This window comes from Triturus cristatus, chromosome 5_2 (genome assembly GCF_964204655.1).
Source record: "Triturus cristatus chromosome 5_2, aTriCri1.1, whole genome shotgun sequence".
Lineage (NCBI taxonomy): Eukaryota > Metazoa > Chordata > Amphibia > Caudata > Salamandridae > Triturus > Triturus cristatus.
In genome coordinates this window covers 169,755,087-169,775,324 of record NC_140588.1, presented here as the reverse complement: position 1 = coordinate 169,775,324, position 20,238 = coordinate 169,755,087, and the positions used below count along the sequence as shown (strand labels likewise).

General features: G+C 45.2%; 1 protein-coding gene across 2 annotated transcripts in view; it reads left to right on the top strand.

Annotated features, from left to right (window-relative positions):
* The window catches only part of LOC146822748 (acid-sensing ion channel 1C-like), a 437,693-nt gene that overhangs the window by 217,902 nt on the left and 199,553 nt on the right, over positions 1–20,238 (top strand). For both annotated transcript variants that reach the window (XM_085606934.1, XM_085606933.1), the window contains exon 4: positions 10,250–10,400. In XM_085606934.1, coding sequence (XP_085463060.1) covers positions 10,250–10,400 — 151 coding nt within the window. The remainder of the gene's footprint in view (positions 1–10,249; positions 10,401–20,238) is intronic.

The following is a 20,238-nucleotide window of genomic DNA, read 5'->3' as shown; positions in this document are numbered from 1 at the left end:
GTTTAGTTTCACACATAAGTGCACCATCATCATGTTCTTGTGCATATCATTACTTGGCGTTTTGACCTCTACCGCGTAAACTTCACAATTATACACCTTCCTTGTCACTTAACGCTCACTATCCTATTAAGTCTTAGAGAGCACTGACTCTGTCCACGTAATAGCACTGATGCAAACCTGTATTTTCTGACTCAGCGTTTACCATCTTCTTAAATCTTAGTGAGCACTTTCACTGTGCACAGACCTGTTTAATTTTAGTTACATGTCGCTATGTGCATGATGTTGCATAAGGATTGTTATTTCATTACTCCTATCTAAAATTGTACCCCTTTTTTCTGCCTGTCTTCCTCCCCCCTCTCTCTTAATTGTTTTACAGGCGCCATATACTTCAGGCTTGTATAAAATTGTCCTTATGATGATCCTAGTATTGTTTTAAAGGATTGAAACGTCGTCGACTTGCTGGAACACTGTGCACACAAACCTAATAGATATTTTAGTGTAACAGTTGTCGCTTTCATCTTGCTTGTGTAACCATCCGCATTGCATACAAGCTTTTCTTGCCCTGCCTGAATATTTTGTTTAATGTATATGTTTTGTGAATGTGTAGGACGCAGGACTGTGTCCCACTTTTTTGTTTCTTGTTAAATTTGCAACTTCGCTATTCATTAAATTGACTGTCCGGCTGAACAGTAGTAATATAGCACTGAGTCTAGTCTATATTAATTGTTTATTTACATTAGCTCCTTACCAAGGACCACTGTTCTCACAAAATACTGACGCTCAAGGTCCTTGCTTACCCTACTGGGTCCCCTTGTTTTTGTTTAAACACTTTCATTTATGTTAGGCAGCTTTAAATAATATTAGTGACTGAACCTCTTCCACAACCTAAGTTTTATTTTCAACTTACTATGCCGAAAAACAAGCGTCAAGGACACACTTTTCTGTGCTTTTAAAAAAAAATAGCATTCATTCTTATCCGAAGCACACGTTATCAAATTCGGGGAACTGCTTGCTTGTTATACACACTCTTAGTCCATTCCATATCCTTTGAGATAAGAAAACATGCTATTGCAATTATGAATCCTTTTCTGGATTCTCATGCAGTGCATTATTCCACCATCTAGTGGTTGGATCCATAATTTTCTTTTTGTTCCTTTTTTGGGCGTCATCGACCACCATTTGGTGGTATGCCCATCCCCTGTGTGAAGTCAGATGGCACCCCAAATGTTCCTGTGTGTAGTCGCCATCTTCAGAATATTTTTTCTGCCATTGAGTCTGAAAGCAACAGAGGAGTTCTGAAGGTCTTGCACCCAAGACCACAAAAGAAATCAACATGATAGAGAGAGGGACCCTTCTCTCCCTTCAGACGGGGACCCTGGTGGTACCAGCCATGTGGTCGGAGAATGAGGGTATGTAGGGGGCATGGAAAATACTCCCATTAAATTCTGCACCAGCTGCCACCACAAATTTGCTGAGACCCCCACAAGGTCTGCAACCTCTGTCTCCGAAAGGGCTATCGAGATGAGCACTGCGAGGCCTGTGCGTGATAGTGCTGAAGGCATTCCGCAGACAGAGGCTGGAGCACTACACCATGGCCAGCACTCAGTGGACACAAGTCACACCAAAGGACTTCGCCCTGTTAAGCAACGACAACGTTGAGGAAGCAGAGACAGCGCATTGCGAGGGATTGGATGTCAAAAACATATGTGAACAATGTAGAGAAGAAGCAGGTGGACAAGAGACCGTCGAAGGACGCCAAGAAGAAAGAAAGAACAACATACGGTAATAAAGCCACTGAAAGGCCCTGAGCCTTAACACCCAGGCAATAGGTCCCATGAGGTAACTTCGGCCCGAAACAATCGTCGACCAAAGGTCAGCCAAAATCAAAGGAGAAGCATGGATCCTGTGTGAGGAATACTGATGCAGGAAAAACTCAGTTGAAGCCCTTGACAATTCCATCTGCTCAAGAGAAAGCAATAGAAAAAGAAAAGGATTCTGAGATGGCCGAACCATCGAATGTGAAGAAGAGATCTATGTTGACGCTTGAGGCAGAAGAAAAAGTGATTGAGGTCGCTCAAAAAAAAAGAAGACTCAAGGCCAAAATGGCAGTTCTCCTGAAAAATAAAAGTAGTTTGGCAACTCCTTATATGATTTTCTGACATTTCGACATCCTTTGACGTCCTTTGATGCCAAAGAAGACCAGTGAGCATTGGAGGTTCCAGCAACACGAGACCCCATGATGAAGAACAAGAAGAGTTCTATGAAATCAAGGAGGCCGAAGAGACAATAGGAGTCAAAGAAGAGTCAGAGCACTACCTCAGCACTAAATCAAACAAAGAGGAAATAGATACCTATTCTTCAAGGCCATTGGCACCAGACAACCTCTCTATGTATAACAACCTTATAAAAAGAGCTGCTGAAACATATGTAGTCCAACTGGAGGAAGAAAAGGGAGACTCTTGTTTTCTCCTCAAAACCCTTATGCTAGCCAATAATGGGAACCTATACCTCCCTATGCTACCAAGTGTTTTGGATCAATGGAAGGAGGCATTTCGAGAGCCTACCACTGCAAGGGCAGTAACCACCAGAGAAGAGAAAAGGTACAAGCCATCTACTCAAGACCCAACATGCATACGAAGAAAGGCTCCTGTGGGCTCAATTATTGTAACTACCACAAGAAAGCAAAACAACGCCTACACCTCTACAGGTCCACCACCTAAGAAGGAGAGCAAGAGGCTGGACATGGCGGGGAGGAAGAGGGAGAGGGAGGCTGCAACCCAGTGGCGGATTGCCAATTTCGAAACACTGTTAAACAGGCATGGCCACCAACAATGGGACGAGATGTAGTCCCTCCTACAACACTTCCCTGAAGAATTCAAGAAGAGGGCCAAAACAGTTATGAGGAGGGGCAAAACATCTGCAACGCATGCCTGAAATCCGCATTGGAAGCTGCAGACATGGCCAGCAGGCAGATGGCACGGGCACTACACTAAGGAGAACTGCTTAGCTCTGATTGTCAGGGTTCAAGCCAGAGGTACAAGCCTCCATAATCAACATGGCCTTTACAGGAGATGCCCTGTTCAGCCAGGCAGTTGATGAGTCCTTACAACAACTGAAGGACAACAAAACAGACTAGGCAAATGAGGCTCTACAATACAGAGGTGCATTTAGAAGAGGAGGAAACACAACCAAAAGCCCACTGGCAGAGCGCCTTTCACATCAGGACAGAAACAACAGCAGCCACAAGTCGGCTCTCACCAAGTCACACAGCAGACCATGTACTAACAGTGGCAGCATCTGGCTAGGCATTCCTTTCATGCACAAGGAAAGGAAAGAGGTCATACACCCCGAGGGGGAGGAGCAACAGGCAAGTGACTTTCTCAACAATCCTGGCCCCCACATAACACCAGTGGGAGGCAGAATAGAAAATTACCCATAGGATTGATAAAGAATCACCTCAGACAAATGGATTTTAAAAGTGTTACATCACAGACACTGCATAAAACTAATTAAGGAGCCACCTCAAATTCCCCCAAAAACCAAAAGGTTTCAAGGGGACGAGATCATACAACTAAGGAAAGAGGTAAAAGGGCTCTTGCAAAAGAAAGCCATAGAAAGTGTTTCAACAAAGGAAGCAAACAATGGAAACTATTCTCTTTACTTTCTGGTCCATTATGCATACAGCTCATCACACTTGCAAGACTGCACATGCTACCTTTCCAAGAATAGATCTGCAACAAATTGTCACAAGACACCAGGAGTTGGGAGGAACTAGTGGTTGTCACAGCAAAGGTACAAAAGGAAGCACAATTGTGTAAATCTAAAGATGTGACAGTAGGGAGAACATTAAAAACACCAACTAGTACCAATGGATACAATCTGTGCAGCAGCAACATGAGCATCACCGCAAACCTCTGCAAAACATTATTGTGGGCACATCCAAATGAACAAGGAAGCAGAGGTGGGAGAGAGGGTACTATAGCACCTGTTTGCTAACACTTCCTCATTTCATCCCAGTCAGCCGTGGGAATACCGCTACGTAATCTAATGCACAGTATGTGAATCCAGAAAAGGAGTCATACTGCAAAACGAAATGGTTTCTTACCAGTAGGAGTAGTTTTGCACCTTGAAGAGTTTTCTGTGTTCACATGTGACCCACCCACCTCCACGGAAATGGGAGATAACACAAACAGGTGAGGAAGATACAGGAACAAAGAGGACGCATATCAGGAAAGAAAGAAAAAAGAATCTGAAGATGGCGACTATAAAGAGGAACATCCAGTGCCCCACAGACGTCACACAGGGGACCGTCATACCACCAAATGGTGGTCGACGACGCCCAAAAAAACAAGACAATTCTGGACCCAACCACTAGATGGCGGAATAATGCACAGCATGTGAATCCAGAAACTGCTCCTACTGGTAAGTAACCATTTTGTTCTCACCTCTCTTTAACATGCAATGATACGGGGGAATATTCATTCATCTTTTTTACATGTGCACGTTAATTAATTAGCACCATAATCGCAATCGTTTCCATCAATTTAAATTAAATTGTTTCATAAATTAAGATTAAACAGTCTTTTCCCCTAAACATGATGTGTATTTACTAGCACACTAATGATTATCCACCTTACTTATTGCCTACCACTACCCATCTCATTCTCTTTATTACGCACCACCAGCCCCCATAAAAAATGCAGTGTTCACTATATCATAATACTTTTTTAAGACAACCGTTGTTTGTATTGCTACTTCCCTTTCATTTCATATTTTAAATCAAAGTTCATACCTTCCCTCATGCATTAATACATAAGAAAATAATAATGTCACAGCAATTTATAATAAGACTTTATACATACTATACAACCACAGTGCTGTACAGTGCTGTACAACACAGCTAAAATAAGCTAAGCCAATAGCTCATGCAAAGGTGAGACATATTGGCTTTGCCAGGGCTTATTTAGGGCTTGTGCCCTGTTCACAAGGTAATTACCCATCTGCATCTCCACTTGTCCACTTCCTTGCGATCTACTGTTATCTCCACCTGGAAAGCTGACAGGCGCAAGTTTAAACAATTGCTCTAAGTGCATCAAAGCAAAAACCAAAGGAAATGATGGACGGAGTGTTGAACATTGCAAGCACTCACCCCCAGTCAACTGATCTGGGTTTAATCCATCACCGTTCTTTAGCCCACTCTGCCACCCCAGTTCAGACATGGCCATATGCAAATCAGTCTGACCCTGTGCCTCATGGGAACAGTCCAGCCCGAACTGCCAAGGCATGTCTTCCCTGGACCGGAAACAAGCTTCCTAGGACCGGTTTCTGGCATTTCAGCCGTCTTCAGCCAGGCTTGCTTGAATCCAGTGGCAAAGTGAGCAAGGGACTCACGTCTGAGCATACCCTGCCAACTTATGGCGAACAAAGCAAAAACCAAAGGAAATGGGCCGATTTTGTTAGCGGGTGCCGGCAATTTCGGCCCCCGGTAACAAACAAATGGCCAAAACCGACACTATTAAACAGCTCGCTGAACGCCAGCCCCCCTCCCCCTCCCCTCCAAGGGGGCTGGCTGAGTGTTTTGCCAGGGCCAGTTTTGGTTCCCAGTCCGGCCTTGGTGACAAAACCGGCCCCCACCCCTCCAGCCTACCGGGGAAATGCCCGCTGCCTGCTACGGCCTGTTCAGCCCTGCCTAACAGACACTCCCTGCCCCTCCAGCTCACTCGTTCCGTGTTTTCTCCCTGTGTAACGGTTTTCCATCTTCCTCTTCCTCTGTCTTTCCCATTTGTGTATTTTTCCCCTTTCTTGCTCTCTGGTACCATAAAATAAGTGCCAGTGCCCCCCATTGGCTCAAATTAAGCTTTGTTAACAGGCAAAAATAACTCCATGAGCACCAGTGCAAAAGCAGTTCAAACAAAGAATCTTGTAAATCTGAGGCGCAGACTCCCTCTTCTGGACAGAAGAAATATAGCAGTTCTGAAATGAGTGCTTTTTTTTTTAACCAACTGGTTTTCTGTGACGCTGCCCTCCCTGGATCTTCCATGAACATTTCTAGATGCTCCTGCAAGCTTTTTGAAAATGTATGAGGAACTTCAAGCCAATTATCAGGCCTTTGAACAGCAATCCTCTCAAACTGCAACTTTACATCTTTGTCTCCTTACACTGCTGGACCAGTGGCAGCCGGAATGGCTTGCAGGTGGTGGGCGGGCACTGGGGGGGAGTTTCCAGGGGGGAAATAAAAAATAAATAAACTTACCTTACTTTCCTTCTCTCCTGCCTCCGACTCCAGGAACAGGAAGCATGAACACAGGCTCAATCTCCTAAGCCAATCACAACGCTGCAATGCAGCGTTGTGATTGGTCTGAGCGCCATGACAGGGCACTCAGTCAGGGGCTGGAGGGGTTGGCATGTTCTTCATGCAGGCTGTAATGCCGCCTGCATGGAGAACGGGGAAAGTGAGCATGACTGGTTTGGGCGGCCAGAGAGGGCCGACCAAACAGTCATTGCGCACTTAGGAGTGGGAAAACCACCCCGCCCCTGCTCTGAGAGCAGAGCAGCTCCACCCACCCGCTCGCCCGCAAAGCCGCAGGACAGGAAGCATAAAATAATAATAACTTTACGTTATTTTCCTTTTATGTTCCTACTTGGCACTGCTTAAAAGCAGTGGGGTGATGCTCCTCCGCCATAGCTTGTTCCAATCACCAACACAGCCTTCATTATAAACTAAGCTCTTCTGATGCTGCAATGTGTTGCTTTTGGGCTAGCAGATACCTTCTTGGCACTGGTTGGGCACTTTTTCCTTTTTCTTTTGCCAAATTTACTTTTTTCCTTTTGAGGTTCTCTGTACAAACAATGTGCCTTCTTCTCATCTACATGGTTCTTTCCCACCAACTTGTCATGTTAAGATGATTTGGGCCACTCAGTTGTAGGTTACATGTAAGTTTATTAACATCAGTTCCGTGAAAGGTTACAGGTCACAGATTTTGCCAATTCGTAGGCCCATGGCTATTTCTGGGTTACGCCACACAGGGAGCATGATGACTGTTGCTCAGCAGATCTTGGAATCAGTTTCACCACTGACCACTGTGTATGTAACATACACACATACACAACACCACTCATGCAGACACAGACAAAGGAAGGCAGGGCATAACACATAGCTATCTTCCTAAATCAAAACAAACTTTGAATTTGTTAATTTTTCTGCAATTTGTTTTTACAAAAGGCTTGCAAAAAAGGGATTTATGCATTCAACTTTCCATGCAAGTGAAGTTGGTGAAACCCACAAGAGTTCCCAGAATGTGTGGCACGTAAAGCATTTCAGTTTCATCCTTCTAAGAATGAAATATTTGAAACTTTGTAAATTTTGCATTCCTGGTTAGAGTTCTGGAAAGTAACCAATATTTATTGTATTTCCAACACTTGTTTATGCCTAGCAGCACTTCCACATTCAATGTTAACTTGCTGTTGACTATTGCTGGGTACTTGCACTTTCCGTCTTAGTTGCATTCGCTTGTAGCGTTGTCACTCCGTGTGATGTTCAGCACTATGTTGTAGTAGCGCAGTACCTTTATTTTGCGGCCTTTTCATTCAGTTCACAACAGTCAATGCGTAGATTTCTCAGTGAATCTTCCGTTATCTTTGGATATTTCCTATAGGCTGAGACTGCACGGTAACTCCACTCCAGCTAATGTTGATTCAGCACTTTGACTGCAGTACGTGTGGCACGCACAAGCAGTTTGTTGGACCACAGCAAACTCTCTGTCAATCTTCAGGTTACTTATCCTCTACTCTTCGCCAGTTGTCGAGTTCTCCCCAGCCTGGTCACTCGTATATCACTGCGCCACACACGGAGAGTAATTTTACACATCTTTATTCATCAGCTTGTAAGTGCAAACTCAACATTCTAAGCCTGTCTTCCCTTTACCTGTATTCAAATGTTCATGTCCTAAGTCGACGGAGTCCATACTAACACAAAACTACACTGGGGTTCTGTCAATTCCCAAGTCATGTGGCATACCATGCTGTGACTCAGTGGCAATTTAAGCTGTGATCCTGTGGTCTAGCAGTTAGTGACTGATTTGTTGTGTTGTAGCTTTGTGGCCTGCCATCCATTTGCCTGCAGTGCTGAGGCCCGGACGATGGTAACTTTTGTGTCTGTCTCCTGCTGCAATCTTTCCAGTGATTCCACACATTATGTAGCATTATGCATTAAGGTATATATTTGCCCTTATGTGCACCTGTCATAACTATGACAACAATTAGGAAGGAATTGGTATAAGGCAGCCTTAGGGATAGGCCCACATGGAGCATGGAGCAGTTGGAGGTAGATTTAATCCTGAATAGAATGGAGGGTTTAGAGATTATGGGGCTTATTTACAAGCCCCTTGTGCTGTTGGCCCATCACTTTTTGTAAAGTGCTGGCGGCGCATTTTGCTGCCCCATATTTACAAGGACAGGAAAAGCCACCCTGCGTGGCTTTTCCTGTCCTTGGAAATACGGCCCCTTTACACGCAGCACTTTGGGTGAAAGGGGCGTTCCATGGTTGTTGTTGTGGGTGTTACCACGGAACCTGACACATTTCCAGATTTACGAACAATCATATAACTGGAAATGAGTATGAATGCTACGCCTCCCCAGAGGAGGCAAGAGAGGCACAACGAGGGTAAATTTATTAATTTCTCCTTGTTTTTTCCTCTATGTATCCGTGCTGCATCCTGCAGCACACGTAGAACGAGGAAATCACCTCTGGAGATTGTTTATGTGCAGGAAGGTGTCCCTTCCTGCACATCAACAATCATTAAAACAATGAAGTTTTGCAAGTTTTGTGTGTGCTAATGCAGCACACATAGGAGTTGAAAAACGCCATTTCAGATTGTTTATGTGCAGGAAGGGACATCATGGTTCAAGGGTGCCTGCGTCAGCGCACGGCAGCAAATTGTGTGCCAGTGCAGGGGAGAACAAAGGGATCCATCAACCCCTTGTAGATATGACGCATCTCTGTGCTTTAAAAGTGCCGCAGTGTGGCACAGCCAAAGGGCTTGCGGTGTGGTGCTGCGCTGCTGCACTTTCTTGTAAATGAGGCCCTTAGAGAGCTGTTTGCCCTCCATCGTATGAGAATGGTTTTGGGGTGCCTGCTGCTGCAGAAACACTAGATTAAGGTGCTGGGTTAATCGCTGAACTGCATGTGGTGAGTTGAAGAGCAGGGCTTCCTCCCTGGAGTGAAGGGAGTCGGTGATGACAACACTCTTTGAATGAAGTTGGGTGTGGGCTAAGTTACCTTTCTGCAGTGCATGGAGTGTGTGGTGGCAGCTTTTCCCCAGGAGGTTGGATTATCCCCTAATAGTGCACTTCATTGCGGGGAGATAAAATGAGTACCCCGCTGAACTGGTGGTTGAGCTTGCATGGAACTAAGGAATCAGTTTAGTGAGGAAAGAGAGTGCCAGGAGGTACCTAAATAGGGACAGCCATCTTCCCGACAGAGAATGGGGACATTGCTCCCTGTGGCTGGGGCCTCTCCACTAGGCCACTATTGAGGCCTGACTGTGTGTCTCCCTGCTGGGCTCTGAATATAGGTCCCCACTTCTGTCTCTTATTTGTATTTGACACTAGGGGTAGCTTTATTTTCCCTTTATTTCGGTGGCACTGGCATTGAGCTCAGCTTCCTGTCTCCAACTCACAGCTCTTTCTCGTTATCTGAGTTACCTTCTGCCTTTATATACGCTTCTCTCTCTCCCTCCCTCATATTCTCTCTCACCCCCTCTTTATTCCCATCTTTCTCTATGCAGAATCCGACCACAAATAGATTACAAACCCATGTGAAAAATAAGGACTATTACAGACCTTGTACATGATTGTCTAATAATGTTCTGTAATTCTTCTCCCTTCCTTACATTATACTTTTGTTCTTCCTGTATTTTATTTGTTTCTTCATTCCCTGTTCATTTATTCGCTTTCACTCTGTTTTACATTTTCCTTCACAGTCTTTTCTTAATTGTATTCTCATTTATTTGTTTTGTTTGTCTTTTCTCATTCTTTTCAATCTATTGCTCACTCTTTACTACGACAACCCTCATTTGCACTATGGATCCATTTCTCTTTGTCTCTCCCTCTCATGCCTTTTCCCCAAGTTCCCTATCAAACCGCACCCCTTTGTCTCGTTTTCTCTCGATCTGTTTCGCCTGTTTTTTGGTCCTTCTATACTGTTCTGCTTATGTTCCTGCTAGTTTCCTTAACTCTTTTGTGATGAAAGCTGACGTTCCTTCCGCCTCCCTGGGGAGACTGTAAGTCCACACCAATCAACTCGAAGTACTTCACCAATTACAGCATCCCTGCCTGCCGCATCGATTGTGAGACCCGCTACCTGCTGGAGAACTGCAACTGCCGGATGGTGCACCAGCCAGGTACGCAACAGCGCCCCCTTAATGTGTTTGGGAAATCACTGACGTCAAGTCACCAACAACCAAGTGTAGCAGCTGTGATATCATGCAGCCTATAATACCTGATGATATACGGTTGACCCCCCACCCCATCCGTAGTCTCTGAAAATCCTTCTATTTGCTGCTGAGGACGTAGGGGGCATGGGGGACCCCTGAATCCAGTGGTAGCAAGGGCAGGGCAGTGGTACCTAGATATCAGTACAGGGATGTCAGCTATCACCCTCAAACTAAGGTCGCTAAAGGAGCTCTCTAGCACAGCACCCAGCTTTGCTGCAATAAATAAGAACAGTTTTGTTCAAGAAGCACAGACTGCTTCCATGGAAACAAACTATGCAACATACATGAACAGGAATGCAATACAATAAACGCTTGCCAGTTTAGGTTAAGTGTAAGTAGCATTCATCAAAAATGCCACTGGAACAGGCTTAAATTTGGGTTTAGGGTTAGATGTAGTGTTATGGTCAGGGTTAACTTTAGAATTAGATTGAGGGTAGGCTTTAAACTTAAGGTTAGGGATAGGTACATTATTATGACTAGGCGGCTCAATTTAAGATTAGATTTAAGGTTCCAAGTATGTATTATGTTTACAGTTTTGTTTAGGGTTAGTTTAGGGTTTATCGTTAGGATCAAAAGTATGGCAAGATATTGGCTTGATTTAGGGGCAGGGTGAATGTAAGTACTTGGTTAGGATAAGTGGCAATGATAGAAGTAGGCTTAGAGCTTGGGACAAACTAGACACACTGTTGATGTCTTGGTGTCAATGTAGGGCTAATTTGATGAAATACAAATGTGGTCGACTTAGATGTTGTCCGATGTAGCGGCTTATATGATGCAGTACCTCAGTGTCAAAGTAGTAACACACAACCGATAGTCTCCACCATGCAGTCTCTTGGGATTTTGCATTTTCCCCAGAATTCAGAGGATATCCTTTTACCGCCCATGTGGAATTCACGTTTGTAGTCACATGGCACATCAATCAATCAATCAAGAATTCGTGAAGCGTGGCTAACCAACCATGAGTGTCTCAAGGCATTGGAGTTGCTGCTTGCTTTGTGGTGATCTGTTTTTTTAAACAGCCAGGTGTTGAGTCCTTTCCTGAATTGCTTGAGAGATATGGTATTCTTGAGGTGAAGCGTAAGGTTGTTCCAAGCTTTGGCCGCCAGGTGTGAGAAGGAGTGTCCTCCACTGTTGCTTCAGCAGATCTGGGGGGTGTCTGCGAGGAACGGGAGGCGGATCGTAGGTGTCTGGTTGGTTGGTGGAAGGTCAAGAGTTTGTTGATGTAAGCTGTCACATAGTGCCTACATCTGAGAAATTGCGAAATGTGTACAGAAGTCCAAAAAAACAGTCTCCCTCTCTATCGGTCAATAGTTTGCCCCTTTTATCTGTCAGATGTCTTTAGTCCTAGCAGCGGAGACTGACCAAGGAAGCTCATTGCAGGAGCACAGCTCTCAACACATCCAAGTTTGGAGCTAGCCCACACGGGTCAATCAAAAACCATAGTAACTCGTTAGTCTTATTTTTGTAATTGTGTATTGTTGTGCTCTTTTACTCTGAGGAAGTGATGATAATGCGCAGAGGTTAGTAGGATTTCAGCAGAAGCGATTGCAGTTAATTGTAGTGGGTGTCGGATAGTGCAGTTGGTAGTATAACCAATGGGTGCATACAACGTAGGTCTCTTGGTTATAAGCAGGGGCACTGGAATTACGCAGCATGGGAGGATTAAATTATGAGGTAGGGTTGACTAATTTATATAAAATGTTAGAATATGCAGCATATTGCAGGACATTTTGTAACTGTAGAATCTTCATTATTTTTACACATATTCGTACTATCTAGGCAAGGGTTTGACCTCATTAGCACCTGACCGACACTCAAATACAGCAATAAGCAACAGAAAGGTAACCAGTTAACCTTTGCAAAGGGCCTTCCACTGGCCAGCAACACGTCTCCTCGTTTTCAGTACACTGTTGAGCAGAAACTTTTTTTGTTAAACTCTGCAGATTATGCAGCAGATGGTGGATTATGTGGCAAATGCGGCAAATCCATAATTATTGGAAAACGCCGCAGCCACAAAATCCCATAATTCTGGTGGTCCTGATAATAGTTCTTGGTATCTGCTTTTGACTGCAGGCAGGGGGGGTGGTGCCCACTAGTGTTGGTCATGATGGCTGTTCGATAAGGTAGAAGGTACCTGCTGACACTTCTTCCATGACTGTCGAAGTACATTCTCCCCAAATAGTTGCACAACTGCTAAAATCCTATGCAGCAGTGAGAATGCCTATTTTCTTTAAGCATTTAACTCTTGTTAATCTTGTAAATGAGGCAAAATACAACTCGACATTTTACCTTCGATGGGTTAGTCCCGTACAGTTCTCAATTCCTCCTGGGTGCTTAAATGGTCCCATTAAGAACATCTGAATCTGTAAATTCCCCTGCAACGAGTCACTAGTCAAAACAACAATGACGGCTACCTCATGGTCCCAGAGGCAGGCTTGAGAATGGGTAGGTCTGGTCATGGCAAGCAGTGGTCAGTCCCAAAGCGTCTTCTAGTTACGTCAAATAGGGTTGCTGTTTTATCAGCTTTCTACTAAACTGCTATGCAGTGCAGAAGGCCTTAGCTAGGTGTGAGAAGTTGGCCTGGCATATGCTGGTCACTAGTTATAGTGGCCACCTTGCACCAGTCCAATTCGACTCTTATGGTAGATAGGTTTAAGACAACCTTTTAAAGAAAGCTATCCTAGTGGTATCTGTGGAGAGCAGCCTTCAGGCTAAGTCTCTGAGGAATGTAAAGCAGGTTGTTTTACCTTATAATCTCTTGAATTACCAAATGAAAGGATACCACAAAGGGTATATATACCCAAAGGGAAGAGGTGTGGCGCCGCGGCCAGGGCGACTGACTCCGGAATTTGGGGATCACGGTTCCATCCCCAGAGCCGGCGGCAGATTAGCCCAGCACCATGTGACTCTGGGCAATAGCTTGCTTAATCTTCCCGAGAGCCCCCAGCGTCTAGAGACCCTTACGGGTGATTGTTCGCGCTTCACAAATGTGGATATTAAATATATATGTATTTATTTCTAGACACACTCTACTAATCTCTTTATGAGATTAGCAGCCAGGAACACATTCAAATATCAACGTTTCACAATAAATTAAGCACAAATATGGCTGGGGCCCTAGGGGCGTACCAGACCATATACTAAAAAAGAGGTTTAGGAAAGTCGACTTGCAGAATGACAAGGCCTAGGGCTTGTAGAATCGCTGGGGCTTAACTAATGCAGTAAAAGCAGGTAAGTAACAGACCCACGGGAGACGCATGCAGTGTGAGAACACAGCCGCGGGTTCCCTATTGATTTCAATGGAGCAAGTCGCAGTTTGATTTTTAAAGTTTAAGGGTACTTCGAGGAAGTCTACAAGCAAGACACTTACAAGGTAAGTAATTTGAGGGCCAACACACACTAGGGCACCGGAGTGCACGAGTTACCTCACCCAGGGAAGCCGGGTGCATAGGTGTCTTTTGGTGTCGGGTCGCGTCGCTGTTTTCTATGGAGACCAAAGAAGATTTGCTGCTTGCGAAGACTGGAGAAGTGTCCGATGGAATCCAAGGCTGGATTCAAGATGCAGATGACCTGAAAATTGAAGGGACAGTATTCACAGTCACTTGCCAGTGACCCGGGGCCAGGAAGATGGATGCCCACGGATGTCGGGTGATTTCAGGTGATCAAGGGTATTTTGACTCTTCGCTCACGAGGTCCAGGAGAGATCGACGATGACCAGCAGCTGGATTCCGAGTGTCTCATGACGTCTGCAGCTGACTGCAGTGTCGGTAACCGGATTGGAGCCAACAAGCCTTGGCAACAGCAAGTCTCGTGGAAAGTGAATTTAGTCAATGGTGCAAACCAGCAAGGTCTGAGGGACTCACCCAATGAGGGTAAGTGAGGGTAGGCCTTGAGCAACCAGGGGAGCCCTTTTGTTTGATAAAAAAGTGTTCGGGGGACCCACAAGCCAATGGGCAAGGGATTGTGAAGATGCCTCGTGAGGAAATGCTTCACAGGAGCCCACGGTCAGTCGGGATGGAGTAGGCCTCTGATTTTCGCTGCAAAACCTGCTGGAGGCTTGGGCCACAAATGGTCCAAAGCACAAGTTCGTAGAACGTTGTGAAGGGGGTTGCACTCGACAATAGTGCACGGTACCCGGGTATTGCTGTTGTTCATCACTCGTGGGCTCCACTCGCCTCAGCTCTGCTGGGGACTCACAATGGCCGTTGAGAAGTCAGGAAATCCACTTCCGGGGCTGCAGGGACTTCGGACTCCAGCGGGAGCGGGAAAGTTTGCGACCGTTGATTCAAGTTTTTGGTGCCTGCCAAGCAGGGGAGTCACTCATTGACTCCAAGGGAGATTCTTCCGTCTTCCAAAGGTAGTGGAACGTCAAAGGACCAGGATTCTTCTTGCAAAGCGTCATCCAGGGTTATCTACTTTGCAATGGTAAGGTTTCCTATCTTATACTGAAGATAGGGGAGGGACTAGCTTTATGACCACTCCTCTGGGAGGGTCAGGGTAGCGGGTGGTTACACCCACTTCCCTTTGTCCAGTTTCATGCCAGAGCAGGGACAGGTAGCCCCTGAACCGGTTTGAGCTGGCATATGTGCAGAAGAGCCTACTGCTCCCCCAGTGCAGGACTTCAAAGCACTCTAGAAGTGCACCCACCCAGTCCCAATACACTAAATCCTGTCTGGAAGTTAGTGACACCTCCCTGTGACAGGATGCCTATTGTTGGGCCTCCTCCACTGCGAGTTTCAGTCAGCAGCAGGAGGGCAGCCCAGTGTCTGTGCTGGAGGCATCCATTTTGTGATGCCAGGGCTCTTTCAGATTTCTACTGTGTTTCCACAGTGGGTACATGTCGTCCCCTCTAGAAGGGTGAGATCATACTCCCACACCAGTTACTGGTGTGGGGGTATGATTCCAAGTTGTTTGACACCAAACACGACATGTTTTGATGCAGTCATTCCAAAGTTAGCATTAACCGGGAGGTTATAATGCACTTAAGAGTATATCCACAAACAGCCACAGGGAATAGACCCTGCCAGCTGCAGAGGGGCCCTGCTCATGCAGAGGCACCCCCTCACATTGTAAACCAAGCACCCTGCCCTCAGGATTGATAGGGCCTGCCTTAGGGGTGACTGATAGGTTTATATGTGTGTGTATGGTGAGATATAGGAACCTATACCTCAGTGAGGAGTGCTAACACTACCTCGCCCAGGCTGCAGTAGCAGGCCTGTGGTGTCAGATTGAGTCTGCTTCCCACGGGTGGCATAATACATGCTTCAGCCCCTGGTAGGCCTGTGAAGTGCCTATGCCCTAGGTACCTAAGGTACCATATACTAGGGGCTCATAAGGTACCACAGTATCCAATCACTAGTGCATCTAATATGCACACCAAGTCGTTTAGAGAGAACAAAGAGACTGGGGCCCTGATTAGCAGGGACCCAGCCAGACTATAGCCAGAAACCAGTGTATACATCAGAAAAAAAGTGGGGGCAACATAAGTGCAGATCCTACTCTCCTACACTAGGCCATCAGGAATCCAGTGGAGGAGTTTTCAACCAAAAACTGATTTTTACATCAGCCCCTTGATGAACACTTCGTTATCTACCAGATTAGTTCCATCTATATCGAAGAAGTCCTTTATCAAGCCACTCCTTAAGAAACCTACAGCAGACCCCAAAACCAATGCTCAACTACAGACCTATATCCCTGTCGCCCGTCTTATCTAAAGTCACTGAGAAGTTGGTTAATAAACAGTTCTCACACTATCTAAATACAGAAAATCTACTTGACACCTCACAGTCTGGCTTCAGGCACCAAAACAGTACAGAAACCACACTTTTAGAGGTTCCTGAGATGATTCTGATCACGTTGGACAAGGGGAAGAATACCATCCTGATACTATTAGATCTGTGGGCGGCATTCCACACAGTCCCCCATACACTGCTGCTGGGATGCCTAGAAGTAGTGGTGATAGTGAGGACTGCCCTGAGGTAGTTTTGTTCTTTCCTCACAGACAGAACTTAGAGGGTCATGTTACCACCTTTAACATCTGGAGCCGATATGGGGTCCTCCTGGGTTCGTCCCACAGCCCCCCTCTCTTTAATATCTTTATGACACCTCTGGCTCACCTTATCAAATCCTTTGGGATCACAGTTATATCAAATGCTGATGATAACCAGGAGATTCTCTCACCAGAGAGACAAGAACTCATCTTCCAGAAGTGCCTCGCAAGGTGTTCAACTGGATGAATAAAAACCACGTAAAATGCAACGCGGAAAAAACAGAGATTATCCTGTTTGGTAAATCCAACACAATCTCCTTAAAATCTGGTGGCTTGAGGGCATCTCCCCCCTCCTCCACCCACCACCATAGCAAAAAAACTTGAGATACGGTTTGACTCTGACCTACCTTTCGGACCACTAATTCTCAATGTGTTAGCAACTTGTTTTGCTCTTCTTAAAACCTTGAAAAAATGTCTTGCCTTCTTACCTCTAACAAGCAAGACAGTGATACATGCCCTGATCCCTCAGCAACTGGACTAAACCTGTTCCCTCTTCTTAGGTTTGCCAAACACCTTAACAAACGCCTTCAGATTATCGAAAATACAGCAGCAAGGACATTACTAAAACTTAACAGAAGGAGATCGGGGAGCAAGCTCTTCGGACCTTGCTTTAGCTCCCTGTCCTTAAGAGGATCCGATTTAAGTCTTTTAAACTGGTCCGCAAAGCCATCAGAGGGACTGGGCTACTCTACCTCAGGAAGAGGATTGTTCCTCACATACCGAAAAGACTCCATTACTCTAATGCCCATTTACTGGAAGTCCCAAGATATAGGATGACCACCAGAGGTAGTAGGCCATTTTCCGCTCTATTCATCGCGAAATGGAACCAGTTCCCACTCTCCCCCAAAAGATGGAAGAAGACAAATCCCAATTCCGAAAGCAACTCAGAACATGACTTTTGTCCCAGCAAGATAATTAGTCAGACCTCTTTTCATGCATCTCACTCTGCACTCAATTTCTGCAGCACCAGGGCACACTTGGAGCAACAGAGCGCTTTAGAAACGCAACAAAATATCAAAAATATCAAATGACTTGATAATCTCCAACCACTCCCCCTTTTGCAGCATCATGACTTGAGCACAATATGTACCTTCTGGTCAGCAGCCTGTCATTCATATTTTCCTGCAAACCCAAAATGATGGTATCTTCTTCAAGCGTCTTATCAAAAGGCTGGATTGAGAAACCAAATGAGTTATTCATTTGTTGCAATTTGTTTTAATTTGTTTCATTTCAGTCCTTCATTTTTTGCTTACTGTGGCTACAAATAGGGATCAGCCATAATCAAATCACCATTGGCCCTGCTCCGATTAGAACATTTCAGCCCAAAATGCGTCATCAACCCCCCTCTGAATGAGAGCCCAAGCAACTATTTCGTTTTCTGTTGCTGTGCAGAACCATGACTGTCAAGAAGCAGCAAGTAGAAGCACCTTTCTACTGTGCTTCCTCTACCCCCTTGGTAGTTTCACTTGTGCTAACATCATTTGGTTTTAGAGCAGTGTTTCCCAAACTTTTTAGAACGTTGACTCAATTTTTCGCGACCCGCTTAGCTTTATTGGAAAGAAGGCGAGAGATATTTTACTGTAACTAAAGCATTGTGTGGTAGTGCATTGTCATTTATAAACAGCACCATTTTTTGTTGAAATGACCACTAAAGTTGCACAGAAATTCAGTTTTTTTAAATAAATCTATATTGCACAAAAATGCTAATGTGTGGAAATCGGGTTTCAGTGAATACTAATCATTTGTGCATCACCAAGCAAAGTGTCTTGATTTGGTTTGATCCTATTAAAATCTTTCTTACCATCACACTTCAGAATTACCAAAAAGGTGCCTACATTTTGCTTTCCTAACTGCTGAACGTGTACAGTTTATTTACAGGTTTTTGCATTTTGTCGTGTGTTTCATAAAATGACATCCTACAGCCTTTCCTTTCCCACTCTGTACCCCAGCAAGATTGACACATAAATGACTTTACTTTTCTTTCTCTGGCTGCAAAGTGAAAACAGCTTGTAAACAAAAATCCCCATGTTAAAAAAGCGGCAATTTGTCAGAAGACATACCCTGAAACGTGACCTTTATGTTTGACAAGATAAATGCAGAATTTAAAGGCATCTTTATTTATTGCTTGGACTTTTGTGACCCACTAAAAGTCTGCTCAGGACCCACCAGTGGGTCGCGACCCCCAGTTTTGGAAATACTATTCTAGAAAATGCTATAATCTGTATATGTAATAATCTTAATAACCGGTGAAGGTTTTGCCTTGTTTAAACTATTAACAGAAGGATGAAAGGATAAGGTTACCCTGCTGCAATTCTACTGGGACCTGTAGGTGTATCAGATGCTATCTGTGAAAACTTACGGCCATAATTAAAATTAAAGTGACTCAGTGCGTGCTGCAAGCCATTAGGCGGCGCTTCACTGAGTCACTTTCAAAACACAGGGATGCAACATATTTACAACAATATGTCGCATCCCTTTGCTTTCCCCTGCACTGGTGCACTATCAGCTGCAATGCACTGGTGCAGGCACCCTTGCACCATGGTGCAAGGATGCCTACGTCATGGGGAGATTGTTTTTGTGCAGAAAGGGACACCTTCCTGCACAAAAACAATCAATCGAGGTGATTTCCTCTTTCCATGCATGCTGGGAGCACAAGGAGCATTTTCAACAACAGATACACTGTATTACATACGTACCATCGCGTCTGCTTGTAATGTTGTGTTTGTTTCTTACAAATTTCACCTGTCTTCGAATGGGATGACAGGACACCTGACTGTGAGTAGACGGTTAGGTCTAAGTGATCAAGGGTAGGGTACACCTTAGCGTGTGTATACCACTTGGGTCAGGTCTTTTGGTCCTGACGAAAACCTGATAATACTATTATATAGGTTGAAACATGTAGACCTTTTTATCATCACATTTCACTTTTAGATACCATTGGTCAATTTAACCAAGTAAGGTATCCCACCAATGTTTTTAAGATTGACCAGTTGCTCCAGAATAAAATTTCCTAGTGAGTATATCTGGCCCATTTTTAACACACTGTTCACTCACTTGCACAAAAAAAAACGACCTGCTCCACTGTAATTCAGGTGTCGAAGCACACCCGGATGGCACTCGGCTATCCGGGTGGGACCCCGATGATGAAGCATGTCACCAACTAGGTTGGTGAGTGAGGGGTCTTCTACAAAAGAGAGAACTCTTTGTGCCCTGCTTATTTTCCCAGCACTTTGGAGACTGTTGATTGGTTTTCTGACTATACTCCTCCATTTGTTTGTTTAACCCCTTCGCTGCTGCGGACATTCCGCTGCAGCGCTGGGGGGGGCAGGGGGGCAGCGCGGTGGGCCTGTGCTCATGACGGAGCCGCTCCGTCATGAGCCACAGTTGAGCTGTGCTCATGACGGAACGGTTCCGTCATGACTCCGCCCATTTGCGTTGTCCCCCCGCACAGGCGGGGAAACAGCGCCGCGCAGGCGGAGCGGCCGCCAACAGGATTGTCATGACGGAACCGTTCCGTCATGAGCACACGGCAACCGTGGCTCATGACGGAACGGTTCCGTCATGAGCGGGGAAGGGGTTAAAGTATCCTTAGGGGACTAGGAGTATTTTTGTCCCTTCCCTCTCTCACTTGTTTTGTATACTTAGAGCTAGAGGACCAAGAGCCAGCTGACTAAAGCCTGTGGGGATCAAGGGGCA